Genomic DNA, 14,322 nt, shown 5'->3' on the forward strand with positions numbered 1-14,322 from the left:
TCAAACTGCCCTAGTTTCATCTGAGTTATTCATGTAGTCCTCAGTTAACAACCATTCAGCAACTGTACGAAGTTACGATGAGAATGAATGAGAAGACTTACAGCTGGTCCTTGCAGCATCCCTGTGGTCATGTGATTGGGATTGGGCACTTGGCAAGTGGCTTGCAATTATGACATCGCAGCATCCCATGATCCCATGATTGTCATTTGCAACCTTCCCTGCTGGCTTCCAACAAGCAAACTCAATGGGGAAGCCAGCGGGAGGTTGCAATGGTGATCACATTATGACACGCTTAACAACCATGCAAGATTCGCTTAATGACCACAACTGGAACTCCCACTGTAAGTCGGCGTGGTCAAGTGATGTTGTGCTTTACAACCGCATCCCTTAGCAATGAAGTTGCCAGTCCCAAATACTGTCATTAACTGAGGACTACCTGTACTATCTTCACTAATCACTTATCATAGCTGGCCAATTCTCTATTGGTTTGAGATTTTAAGTCCTCTGGTTAATTTTCATACTATTTTTAGATTCTGTATAGAACCCTTGTAAATATTGGGATACTTGAGCAATTTGACCTTTCTGAATTCTGGTCAAAAGAAAGAGAAGGAGCTGTTATGATCTACACTTTTCAGCACTTCTCTGAATTTTGTAGATTTTGGTGCTAAAAATATAACAAGAAAGAAAGATGTATTTTAGGATGAAATATACTAAAAATGCATATACTTAGGTAAATTATACTTATAAAGGTATATTTTGCTGGAAAATATTCAATATTATGTACATAAATAACATTTAAATACAGATTTTAATAGACATTTGATTTTTGTGCAAAATGTAAAATGTACTTTATAGCAGAAATGGAATGGAATATACTGAACAAATGCAATATTGGTATGAACCAGAAATAGAATGATCTATTTATCCCTAGCTAAACATTGTTACAGCTGATATTTGCAAAGATACATGATTTGTAACTTTCTGAGGAATATTCTCAATGATACTGAAGATTTATCTGCTTCAGCTTTTATGGTTTGTTTCTTTGCAAGCTATTTTTTTGCAACTACAATATACATCGTTTTATTGTAAACAGGAAAAATGACTATTGTGTAACTTGTGAAATGGAAAATTGTTACCAACAAGTTTATGAAACATTCTCTGATCCCAATAGACTGAGCATACTGTTACTTTAATGTTACAGACTCGTATCGATGCAAAATATAGAATTAACACCACAGGATTCTTTCTAATATGGATTGAAATAAATAATTTCTTGGTTGTATTTGTCCGGGTACTTGGTACTTTAGTTACAGTTAACTAAACATGTAAGCACTTGTGTGGGAAACCTCTACATTGTTAGATTTAGGTCCTAAATTTTAATTAATTTGATTAATTTAGGACGTAAAATTTATACCATAACGTCTTTACATTGGGTCATTTGATGTGGGAAAAACACAATACCAAATCTGTATTTTAGTAAGGTTTAATATGAGTGCTCCAATATATTATCAACCAGAATTCAATAACATTAAGCTTAAGCAATTGGAAATTTTCATTCTTCAAATGTTGATAACACAACAAAAATATACTGAACAACAACATAAAATAAAAAGATTTGAAAATGAAGTAAGTCAGAGACAGAATAGAACACTCTTATATCAGGAATCAGATATCTGTGCTTCTACAAGCTGTATCTTTACAATAAAATGTTTTCCCAATAGTGCATTTAACAAGCAAGTTTCTACAATAGTGCATTTAAGAAATTGTCATTTAGCTTCAGTTTTACATTTAAATGTTTACTTAAAAAAAAGATAATTATAAGACATTTCAGTTACTTTAAAACATATATACAATTTTAAAGACATTTTAATATTTACATAGTTCAACTGAATGGAATAAATGAGTCTGCAAACTAAAAAATAAAAATTGATACTGAAAAGAATGTCTAGCTTTCTGCTGGATAACGTACATATGAACTCTATTATGTATTTGGTGGAACAATATTATGATATCCTTGTTCTCTTTCTCAGAGTGAATACTCGACTGCATTCGTTCGTTCGTATTCTTTTGGTTCCTTGCTGTGGTTTTGTTGCTTCTCTGTGATTGGTCCTTTTATGTCCTTTTGTTTTCTGACTACAGTGATTATTCTGGGTTTCTGATGGTTCAGGGATGGAATCTGCATACTGAGAATTGCTGTCTTGATTACTTTTCTCTGCACTCTCTTTTTGAACTGTACTTGGACTGTAGGCAGCTAACTGACAGAGAGCAACAGCTGCAGTTTGTTTCTGTTCATCACAACTCTCAATTGTCCTTGGTTCCTGCACTTCTTTTATAGGCATCACAGTAAGAGACTTACTGAAGGAACCTTTGTCTGTTTGATTCTTAGGGTTACATATATCTGTCCCCAAATCTTTATTTTCAGCTTTTAGAGAGTTATGATCTTTAGTTTCATATGATGAGCCCTGGAGAGATAAATTTACATGATAGTTGTCCTTCACTGAAAGATTCAAAGGCATTTCCTGCAGTTCCATGCAGTTCTGTTTTTCTATTTGGAGAGTGCTTGTGTATGTATGTACATCAGTAAGATTTGCATCTGGTTTCTTGGAAAGATTAAGCGGTGTTATCCCTGAATCGTCTTCAGAACTGGACAAAGGATCCTCATTACTATCACTTCCATGCTGTAGATTTTCATTTTCATTAGTGATGTCACTACTAAGAGGAAAAATGGAAAATTTTATTGTGTAATTAGGCAAAATACCTAAATAGGAATAATAGACATTTTGAATTAGAAATGAAACAAATTGCTTTTACATAAGCTATTAGAAAAATTCTATCATTTGTTACACACACACACACACACACACAGAGTTGCAAATGCATTTGTTTATCTGGTTAATGTTTTTGCATGTGGGAGACCTAGTTTTAAATCTCAGTTGAGATCTGAACGATTCATACATTTTGGCTAATCTTCATGAGAAGATTGTTAAGATGATTAAATTAAAAAAAAATGTTGAAGCCAAACTGAACATGTGGGATATACTGAGAAAGATATTTTCAATTACAGCAATTAAGTGTTATGGTTATATGATCAATGTGCATTCCAGGTACTGTGCATTGCATATAAATGTTGCAAGGGCTTTCAGATAATTGTGTAGAAAATAAGTAACTGTCCACCTTGGAGAGGCCTACTATGGGCATATAAGGATTTTTTAAAAATGTAAAATAATAAACGTTAGTATTTATTGAACGTGAGGCAAGTTAGAAGCACAGAATGGGAAAGAGCCATTTGGACCATTGATATATACTGTCTGTTCTAAAACGTTTTATATTTATATATGTCTGTCTGTCTATCTATTCCTATCTTCTAGTTTTTAAGCAAGAAACAACAATTTTACATAAAAAAATTTTTTACAGGTGAACTACTATGTATCCTGTGGTATTGGAGATTAGGAGTTACTGAAATCACAAGTCTGGTTCTTTTCTGTTGCCATTTTCATAGTCTAGAACAGCCTTCCTCAGCTAGAGTTCCACATAATCCTGCGGTTCCACAAGAGGTTGCTAGGGGTTCCACAAGTTTTTTGTTTTTTGTTTAATTTGCATGGCACGCAGTGCTATTCCTTGGAGTGATGGGAACTTATATGCACTATGACTCAATAGCCAGCCTGCTGGTTTGCTGTTATAAATGTTGTAAAACATGGATTGTGTAGGTTAGAAGTGAATTGAATTGAGAAGTTTTTGTATTTTTTGTGAGTTTTATGCAGGCGTTCCCCTGAGACCTGAAACTTATTTCAAGGGTTCCTCCAAGATAAAAAGCTTGAAAAAGGCTAGTCTAGAATCTGCTTTCATGAGAAGGAATATTTCATGCCTAATCCTAATTTTATTAGTATTTTCAATAAAAAATGTTACATTATTCCAAAGGTTCTCTTGGTCTGTTGCTTATATTGACTGGACTTTGCATCATATTACTATTTTTGCATAATTTATTATCATACACTGGTTAGGGTAGAAAAATGATATATAAGTATAAATTCAGTAAATGTCTTTGTATGTATAAATAACTGGATAAATGGCAGCATTTAAGTTAACAATCCTGTGCATGCTTAAACATTTGATTCACTATTTACATGGTGCTTGTATCTGAGTAAATATGCATAAGGCTAGGCTATGAAGCAAAGAATAAAATTAAGACAAAAAAAGGGACTTGATAATTTTATACTGTTGTTGGAATGTTTACTTTAGCACAACAACATTATTTACTAGAATCCCTAGTAACTTTCATGTTTTATCCTGTCTTTTGCCATGCATACCCCATTCACTTGTTATTTATTTTAGGATAATAAAATAATTATAGAATAAACTGTGCTGAGACATTTCTTTGAAAGGCAAAGGTAGGAAGTCAATTGACCTGCATTCCAGTGCCTCCCCATTCTCCCCCCAAAAACCCTGCTGTCCTCACTCTGTTTCTTTACTGGATAGGGAGAAGAGAAATGTTTTTCTCCCCATTCAGCACTCAGAACAGCAAGTTATTAGAGTAGGACCAAGCAAAGAAGAGGTGATGATGATCTTAAGAGGAAAAAAGTCTGAATTGGGATAGCTCTGGCCTTGCTCACTGGTATGTAACCCTTGCCAGAATATCCCCCCCCCCTTTAAAATAAACTCTCCCACCCAGCTATATATAGTTGCAGCCCATGTATTTCCTACTTGCTATGTGTTTTCCAGTTTGACAAGTAATGAAGTATGTCCTAAGAGGCCCTATGTAATGTATCTTGAGGGCATGTTTGCTTTCACCATAGAATTTAGCAGGAAAAAAAAGGTTTAAAAGATCATTTGACATTTTACCTTCTAGGAGAATTTCCTCTGTCTTCCTTTGATACAGACAGAGGAGGTTGGTCTGTACTTTTCCTCACAGGCCTGAATGCTGTAAAGCTTTCTTCAGGTTGATCACATTTGTTAATAATTGAAGATGACTTATTAGAAAGATCAAATAAGACTTCACAACTATGGCTAGTCTGAGTGAAGTTTGTTGGGCTGGGTCTTCCTGGAGATCCAGTTGCCGCACTTCCAGCACGAGGGCTCATTTTCGCATTTTCTCTTTCATTTTGATCTTCTTTGGGATTACCTTTGGCATGCAGCATAGGAATTTCTTTTTCATAGTCAGCTGTTTTTTTATGAGAATTTTGTGACGATAACCTGGCTGGACTTGAAGAATGTGGATAGAGCAACGTTGTTTCGTCCATTAAATGAGAATTTGTGTCTCTGTTAATATCTGCAATATGTGGTAACCTGTAAAATGCTGATTCTGTTGGTCTACAAAATCCGTATGGCACTGAAAGATTTGGATGATACTGTTGGAATAAGCGGTAGTGTTCATATGTTGCTGGATTTACTGGTTTAGGAAGTGGTCCTGGATGAGGAAGAAAAGGTCTTTGATCTTGAGAGCTGTAGACAGACAACACTGAACTTTCACACTCATGAGAATTTCCTGATAGGAAGTAAGGTGCATAGATAGCTAATCCATGTTCATACAACGAAGGTGAATACTCTGGAATCATGGGTTGTACATAAGATGGAATGGAACTGAAGCCTTTTGCAGGTGTAATTTTATGAGTAAACTCTGGAGAAATAATTGTGGTACCTGTTTTCCACAGATTGTTTGGAGCATGAAAGGCTGACTTCATTTGAAAAGAAGAGCCTTTATTTGAATCGGAAAGAGAAGTTAATTGAGATATATCATTATTGTCCTTATTGTGCCGATGCTCTCCCACTGGAACAAATGCAGAAGGTCTTATGATGCCTTCCAGACCAGACTGCACATTGATTGTACTTTCTTCTTCATTACAGATAAGAGTTAATTCCTTTTCAGTGGATGGTTTTGGCCCATGCACTGATATATTTGTCACTTGGTTTTGAATTTCCATATTTTCCTTGGAATCATCTTTGGCAAATGCATATTGAGGTTTAGAATCAAAATTTGAGAGGGCTTTAGAAGAAGTTGGTTTGGCTGCAGTGTCTGCCTGACTGATCTGCTTAGGCTCCAAAGAATTTGACTTTGAACATTTGATAACGCGATCTTGTTCTGTCACCAACGTAATTGAGTTTTTGCACAGCCCATACTTCATATGGTTAAAAAGATGTGATTTCTCATTGCAGGTAAAGGGGCACTGAAAGCACTTGTATTTAAATGGTTTTCCTGGGGGTCTGGGGATATAATGAGGTTTTTTTGGTTTACGCTCTTTGAGGAGGCTCATCTTCTATTCTGATGTTTATGTTTAGGATTTGCCTTATGCCAATTAGTTAACAGAGCTTTAGTTCATTTAAAGTTAGTCTCTGCTTTTTAGACTTTCTTCCAGCAAAAGGAAGACCTTTCCAAAGGATTTGATATGAAGCCAGTTTTGGAAGTGTCAGGAAATAACAGCACTTGCAAACAGGAAACTGTAATACAAAAATTAGCATTAGAAATATTAGAGCCTTTTTTTCCTATAAGGATCAAGGATATGTACAAATCTGTCTTCTGGTCCTGGAACATTCTGGTGTCATTTATTTATTTAGAATATATTCATTATGTAAATATTCCACCTTTCCTCCTGAGCTGAAGCTGAATACATAGCATTTCCATTTTTTTTCTCCACAGCAACAACCCTGTGGATTAGGTTGGACTGAGAGAGAGTGACTGGCCCAAAGTCACCCAGTGAGTTTCTATGGCTGAGAGTGGTCTTAAACCTGGATCTTCCTGCTTCTAGTCTAAAACCTTAAGCATTCCATCATCCTGGCTCTGAATGTTTCATTTTTCTCTGGAATGTACCTGAATACTATGAATCACTTTCTGTTCTGGAAGATTCACTTCTTGAAAATGACATGGTATTTATGCAATGGCTAAATTTGTATGTTCTGGGAGAAAAATTGAAATATTCAGGAAAACAGCAGAATTTCTGGAACTGAACAAAACTGAACAACCCTACGGGGAAATAGAGTCTTCTGAGAAAGGGTATAAGTAGGTCATGAGGATGAAGTTTGTTCCCAGTATACTGTCTTTGAGTGGAGATGTGATTTAGCTGTCTTGTTTAATAGCCACTTACTGAACTATTTTTTTTCCTGAATGCTTTTCAAAAGCCACATTAGTGACATTAATGTGTAGTGTAAAGTAATACATCACAATTTTGCTGATAATTCTCAATTTACTATTTCTTTTTCTCCTAAATTCAGAGAAACAGTTACTCAGAATCATTGTCTGATACTGTACTAGTATTAGCAATAAACTGGCAAAGGGAAAACAAATGGAAGCTTAATGCACATAAGACAAAGGTGTTAAAACATGAGGAATCAGCCCATCTTGAGTGAAGCTACACTTTTTTTAGAAAACTCAGGTCTATAGTTAGTACTCCAGGATTCATTTTCAAACCTTTATGCCTTGTTGTTCATTGCTAGAAGTATATTGATACAAATAAGGCCAGGGTACCAACTATCTATTTCCTCAAAAATTTTAAATCTAATCATATCTCATTCAGATCTGGCTTGGAAAAACAAAGATTTCAGCTCTAGAATGCTGCATCTAATTTATTGATTGAATCTGGTTACAAGCAGCATGCAATACAAATATAAAAATAGTCTTAAGATTTCCAAGCATAATTTAAAATGCTGGGTATAACCTGTAATTTTATATATGATTTGGTATAAGAAAACACATTCATTATAAAGGTCTACCTGGATTTTTAAGAAGCTTGAGGGGGATTTTTTTTCTTTTATCACCATCATCATCGTAACAGGGATCTTTGGTGGAAATGTGAAAGAGGATGTATGAAGACAAGCTTTTGACCCTTTAGTTAACATCAGTAGAGGTGAAATAGATTTTAAGTGGCTGGTATGGTTTATTTATTTTATTTATTTGCCCTTTTCATTTCTGTGAAGTATATATATTTTGAAATGTTTTATATATTATTATTAGCCATCTTTATCCCATTTGTCATGGAAAGATATAAAATTAATGAATTCTAAATATTGCTTTTTGTTGTTTCTGAATGTAGTACTTATTAGTTTCATTGGATGACTCTGCCAGTATTATGAGGAAAAGTTTTGTATTTATTCATTCTCAGATCACATACAGGTCTGTTATGTTTCTTTTTAATCTTTTTTTCTGAATTTAAAATTCCAAATATTTTAATTTTTGTTTGTAGAGAGGGTACTTTATTCCTTAGAATATTGTAGTTGCTTTACCTTATCCAAGACCGTACTTGTTTTGATAGGGTATTTCAAAAGTTACCCTATAGATTTATGTAAAGGAATTTATCAGAGGTAGCTTCTAATTTCCATAACTTATTCCAGTATTCTACAGTATAGTATTGATCCCCCCACCCCCCGGTATACATTGCATTTACATTTTAGTGAGTTATCACCACAGTTCTAAAAATATCTTTCCTGGGGAAGACATAGTTCTATAAGATAAGATACAGCCATTTATATGTGAAATTGTAATTCTGTGCTTTAGTATGGAACACTGAATCTCATTTGCCTTTTTGCCACACATTCCTCACTGTAAAGAGTTCTTCATCATTTGGTGTGGATTTCACCATCCTGAATAACTTGATGCCATGTTCAGACTTAACTGTCTCAGTGTTTATCCCTGAAACTGAACGAATTACAAGAAATGTGAAGCTAATTCAGAAGAACCTTAGCCTTTACAAACAAGATTGCCCTAAGGGGAAGCTCCTATGTCTGGAGTAGCACCCTAATTAACTGACCTGAGGTTCAGGGGTGTCTCCTACCTGAAATTCCTGTTGAATTAATTAAAGAAAATTCATACAAACAGCAGTGGAAGAATATCCTCTCAGGATGTGACAAGGAAAAGATGAAAGCAGAGGGAGAGGGAACTGTAGGTGGATGAGACTATGTGAAGAGAAGGCAGGTCCTGGTAACAAAAGTAGAAGCTTGAGCATAATCCAGTTCAGCCAGTTAGGGAAAGAGGAAGAGATTCCATACTGGGGAGAAGTAGGGTGGAGTGGGATTGACTGCATCCTGAGAGCTGACCCAGCGCTACTAGAGAGCAAACAAGCTTTTTAAGCAGCCTAAGCAAATATTTAAGGACCAGCTAGTATGCATAATTTGCAACATCCCACAGTGAGTCTAATGTTAAGTTCTTAAAATGACATCTTGTTGCAATTTCTTTGTTGGTTTCTAATTATGTTACTAATGAACTCACTTGTGTAGCATGGCTGGTCTATAAGGTATAAAAGAGAGTCTAGCATCCATTGATTTATAGAGGCATAATCTACTTGCTTTCTCTTAGAAATAAAACAAATGGATACTTTTAATACAGGCTGGTGATTTGCTCGGCAGATAAGTCAGACGGGCTTGTATTAACTTGTTCCATTATGTGTGCTGAGTCTGAAGGCGTGAGAATCTCTCAGAGTCATGTTCTCATGATTTTATAGATGTGTTATGGCAGAGATCTAAAAAGTGATGATTTCATCATGAACTGTAAGCACTATTATCAAAATGATGACTGTTGCAAAACCACATACTGTATCTGTGTTACCCGAAACTACAATAATACAGGGAAGTTGATGGCTTTATAATTTCTTGAAAACTTGAAATCACATTTATAATATTTTTACATTGAAAATATTAGATATTTCATATTCATTTTAGTTTGTAATTTAAATTACAAACTAAAATGAATATGAAATATCTAATATTTTCAATGTAAAATATTATAAATGTGATTACAAATAAAAGATAAATATGAGATTTGTGATTCCTTGAAACAAATATATCTCAACAAAACTTTATGTGGGTCTTATTGGATTTTTAAACTGGCTTCACACGTGTGAAGGAAAATTCACACCTACACACACATACACACATATTTTACAATATCACATCTCTTGTTATTTTTAAGCTTGCGGCTTTTCTGTCAGGTATAAGAGGTTGACACTTCATTTACAATATCAAAGTGTGTATCATTCTAAATGAGTTTTGCCTCCATTTAGTTCATTACATACTGGTTTATTAATGATATTGCTAGAAACACTTTTCCATAAAACATGAAAACGTTAATTCTGTTTTCTCCTGATATAGGTTAGAATCTAAAGAAATATTGAAAGGATGCTAAAGAAGAGTGTGGCATTTTTTTCCCAACAGCTCTTTCCAAATTTAGAGTGCTTCAAGTGGGTGCCATTTAGTATAGGGGCTATTTGAAAATCATAAGCCCTAGGATGAGTGGCTCTTTGGATCCCAACTATAGAAATTATATAAAATAGAACTGCAGTTTGGAAGACACTTAAAATAGTCACTGAATGTTAGTATATTAGCTTTGTGACATAGTTCTTTGAATTAATTTCTACGTGCTCATTTATTTGGACAATATTAACAGAAAATAAATGCACATCATAAACTGACAAAATAGTGCCCAATCAATGCAATTTTAATTTTAGATAATGGTGTGCAACCAAAATGAAAGATTTGGGGAGTTCAGCTTATACCTGATGTACCTTTGTGCTAGCTTTGCATGAGGAGAGCTATGTTAGTCTATAGTAGCCAAAAATGAGGAGTCTGATAGCAACTTTTCAGACTAATACATTTTATTAAATGGCATAAGCTTTCATGAACTGAAGCTAGTAGCATTATCAGAGGCATAAAATAGCATCTGATGACATGAACTGCACTTCACAAAAGCTTATGCCTTTTAATAAAATTTGTTAGTCTGAAAAGGTACTACCAGATTCCTTCTCACTTTTGTGCTAACTTGCAAGTCTCTATACAAATAATACTTCAAGTTACTGTTGCCACAACAAACTGTCCCCCAGGTTTACAAAGCCAATAAGCATCAGCAAATTGAATTTGTATTCTGATATAAGGGTATAATACAGTAGATTATTACTCAATATGCACCATTAATTCTTGAAGAACCAAAAAGGGGGGAAGAAAAGCAGTATGTGTTTCCTTGCTATAACTAAATTGCTATTAATTTAACGCACAGTTAAAGCAAACTTGGAATTTTCTGTGCTTAACTAATATGTTTATGGGTAACTTGCATCTCAGTTTCTGAGAGGTATATCTTTCTAGTAACAGACAACTTAATAATCAAACTCTTTTGAAATGATCAACCTCTTTAGTTATTTCAAGTAGAGAAAGACAAATACTGGGCACAAAATAATCTTTACAGCAGAGTCTATGTAAATAATAATATGTGTTTTATTAAATTTATTTCCCTTTGAATAAATATAGGATTTCAGCCTTAAGCATTCCATAATATACTTAATTGGATATAAACACTTCTGAACTTGGAGAACTTAACCAAGGTGAAGAAAAATAGGTATTGCTAAATCTGAATTATGCCTAGTATATAAAATCATTAATTGCCATTCTTATCTTTAAAAAAGGAATATTATCTGAAGATGGTAATAATAGAGCTAAAATGAAATACATACTGCTATTTTTGTGAAGCAAAACAGTGTAAGCTGAAATAGTACTAGTGCTAGATAGTTAGATATATGCGGACAAATATTTTCAGATTCCACCACTCTTTCCCTGCTTCTCGGGTTAAACTCAGGTTGAACTTGTAAAGGTGTAAGCCTTTATAGATTTATGAGTAAATCTGAAGTCTTGCTTGGCCTTACACATCTTAAAAAAAGTCAAAAGCTGTGTTAATTTCTATTAGCCTTTATTAATATAGGGGCAAATATTTTGAATTAAGCACTGAAAAATAATAAACATCATACTTTCCCAATATGCAATATTTCATTTTTTTAAATATTCAAAAGCACTGTTTCAAAATATTCTTTATAGCACATTGGTGTAATGATCTTGCTTAATAGATCATAACTACGGCTGGCTATGCAACCATTTTTAAGGAACATTAATATGCATATGCTCAGCTGCTGTTGCAGCTTTCTTTTTTATGATATTGATCTAGCTGACGAGTCCTTGCTGGGGTGGAGCATTTAGAAGGGCATGCTATGATTAAAATATTGTGATGTGGCATTATTGCATAACTTAAAATCATGCCACTGTCACTTATCCAGCATTTTGCAAGAACAAGATTTCTGGGTTTTATTCCAGCCCAGATTTTCTAATAATTAACTGCTCCACCCTTCTGGATTGCTAATGTTTAAAACTAAAGTGAGTGATTTTATAAAAATAAAACTGTTTTGCATGCTTGACGATGGAGATAAAATGAGAGAAAGGACAAAGTCTATAGAAGTCAGCGTGAACTGTAACAAAAAGGAATTAATATCTATAAGTTGCATGCATAGGAAGTATTTGGTTCCACAATTTTAAAACAACTTCAGACCATTTTATATTAATCACAATAGTTCTTCATTTTTTTATTTTCCAAAGTATAATATGTAAATTAGCAATGCAACAATATATTCTTCTCTCATATACTTCATACATATAATATACACATTTATTAACGAAGTCTCAACTATGACAGGCATAGCAGCCAATACTAAACTCATTTTGAGTAAATCAGAAAACTTGGCTTCTTAAGTTAAATATTTAAACAGGTCAGAATGCTTCACTTGACTAGACTGTAATGTGTTAAATAGGGGAGTTTTAAAGTTTATTTTACACTGAACATTAAACAATGAGTTCAGCTTACCAATAGCTATAGTAGCATCTTAACTTGGACAAAGAAATACAGTAAATAGACAAGCTTTTGTACAGATTTAAACAACAAATTACAACTATATCATAAATATCTTTTTAGGAATAATGCACCTGTGCTGGAAAAACCCTCTCTTGGCAGAAAGGCAGAAATACATCTAACTAACATTACTTTAGTTAGCTGATTGCTTTTTCTTTTAAATCATTTTGTAAATCGTTTGGTGATTCAAAGTTAGCTTACCTGTGAGTTTGGGAACTCAGATCCAAGTTGTTCTGGGCTATTAAACTGCTGCTGTCAGTGTTGAGAGAGAAGTACCTGTTTGCTGCCTGATTAAGTGAAACTGAAGGAGGCTGTTTCAATGGGAGGGACTTAAAAGTGTAGGAGTTAAGCCCTGAGGGTGTAGAGATGCACCTGATATTATTTCAGCCTGAAGCTACAGTTCATGTGTTTCCCTCTATTGCTTTCATTCAATGTTACCTCAGCATTTGAGCTCTGAAGCAGAACTTTTGTCATGCTTGTTGCCTACTACAAGCAGTGTTTGTGTTGCTCACTGTCAAGGGGAATGGAACCTGACCCAGACTGTTTCTCAGTTTAAAATCTTTGAAACCATTTCTAAGTGAAAGGCAATTCATAATTAAGACTAAAGGATCATTGCAGGCTGCAACCCAGGATGTTACTTGGTTTGCATTTTCTTATCCTGATCTTTCAGGGAGAATACTTGTATTCTGCAACACAGCTTCTTTTTCTTCGCCACTCTTTCCCTTTCCCCTCCCCAATAAGTTTGTCCTCATGATAACTTCTGTCCAGAAATGGCAAGACTGTGTGTTGTAGAAACCTGCCAAAGCTTGTCAGTAGCTGGCAGCCGTATGGCTGTAAATGGAACAGAGTCATTTCAGTAGGACATTGATTAAGTTAATTTTTTCTTTCACAGTCACTAAGCATACTGTATGACAATTGTACTATTATTACTTGATTATTGTGTGCTATTGTATATGTGAATAAACAGCAATTCAGCCTGGCAAAAAGGGAAAAAATCAATTTAATGCCTGAGCGTCCAGTTTACAGGAGGGCCATTTGTTGTCAGAACCCATTTCTACTTGTCCTGTGTTTTCCTGGCACTTTTCTTAGCACAGAAATCCATTAAGGAGGCAAAGATGGAGTAGTTGCATAATATAGCTTGATTCTTAGTGCTAGGAGTTAGTGCCAGGATGCTGCTTGAGAGGGATAGAATTACGTGCAAAGACTTAATATAGTAATACAACTTTCTGTTAAGGGTGGAGACTTCAGGCAAAATTCTCTTTGTCTTTTTTCTAACTGATGGAAGCCTATCATTCATGGATGGATGGATGGATGGATGGATGGATGGATGGATGGAAGGAAGGAAGGAAGGAAGGAAGGAAGGAAGGAAGGAAGGAAGGAAGGAAGGAAGGAAGGAGAAAAAAGAAAGAATGAATTATGTTCTGCAGTCAGTGTGTTTTGTATTTTCAAATCTACATGCAAGATGCTGATTCCATTGAATTAATTATATGTTCTATGTTTTTTTTCTTTTGTGCAATTATTGTTTGACCATAACAATAATTGCACATCTTTAAATAGAAAGGTTTTAGTTCTAATGGTTTGTTTTCTGATTGTTCTATGGTAGTGTTCTCCATAATAATGACCTCTAGATATGATACACTCTTTGATTCCCATCATCCCAGATCAGCACTGGTATAAGA

General features: G+C 34.5%; 2 protein-coding genes across 4 annotated transcripts in view; one reads left to right on the top strand and one right to left on the bottom strand.

The window, feature by feature from the left end:
* TBCD (tubulin folding cofactor D) overlaps positions 1-14,322 on the top strand; it is a 183,534-nt gene that overhangs the window by 57,695 nt on the left and 111,517 nt on the right. The window lies entirely within an intron of this gene.
* On the bottom strand, positions 436-13,244 carry ZNF750 (zinc finger protein 750). Its single transcript, XM_007432396.4, has 3 exons — positions 12,845-13,244; positions 4,840-6,432; positions 436-2,712 (listed from the first exon to the last, which is right to left on the bottom strand). Exons 2-3 carry the CDS (start codon positions 6,246-6,248, stop codon positions 2,004-2,006), a joined length of 2,118 nt encoding a protein of 705 aa, XP_007432458.1. The 5' UTR covers positions 6,249-6,432; positions 12,845-13,244; the 3' UTR covers positions 436-2,003.

The sequence above is a fragment of the Python bivittatus genome, unplaced genomic scaffold (genome assembly GCF_059951505.1).
Source record: "Python bivittatus isolate LINGU-HERP-01145 unplaced genomic scaffold, Pbiv_v1 ctg000080_np1212, whole genome shotgun sequence".
Taxonomy (NCBI): Eukaryota; Metazoa; Chordata; class Lepidosauria; order Squamata; family Pythonidae; genus Python; species Python bivittatus.

What these genes read in the sequence shown, in the direction of transcription:
- ZNF750 (XM_007432396.4), bottom strand. Translation starts at nt 6,248, where the DNA reads ATGAGCCTCCTCAAAGAGCGTAAACCAAAAAAACCTCATTATATCCCC. An exon ending in AGAGGAAATTCTCCTAGAAG is followed by an intron (nt 2,713 to 4,839) that starts GTAAAATGTCAA and finishes TTTTCCTCTTAG; the next exon opens with TAGTGACATCACTAATGAAA.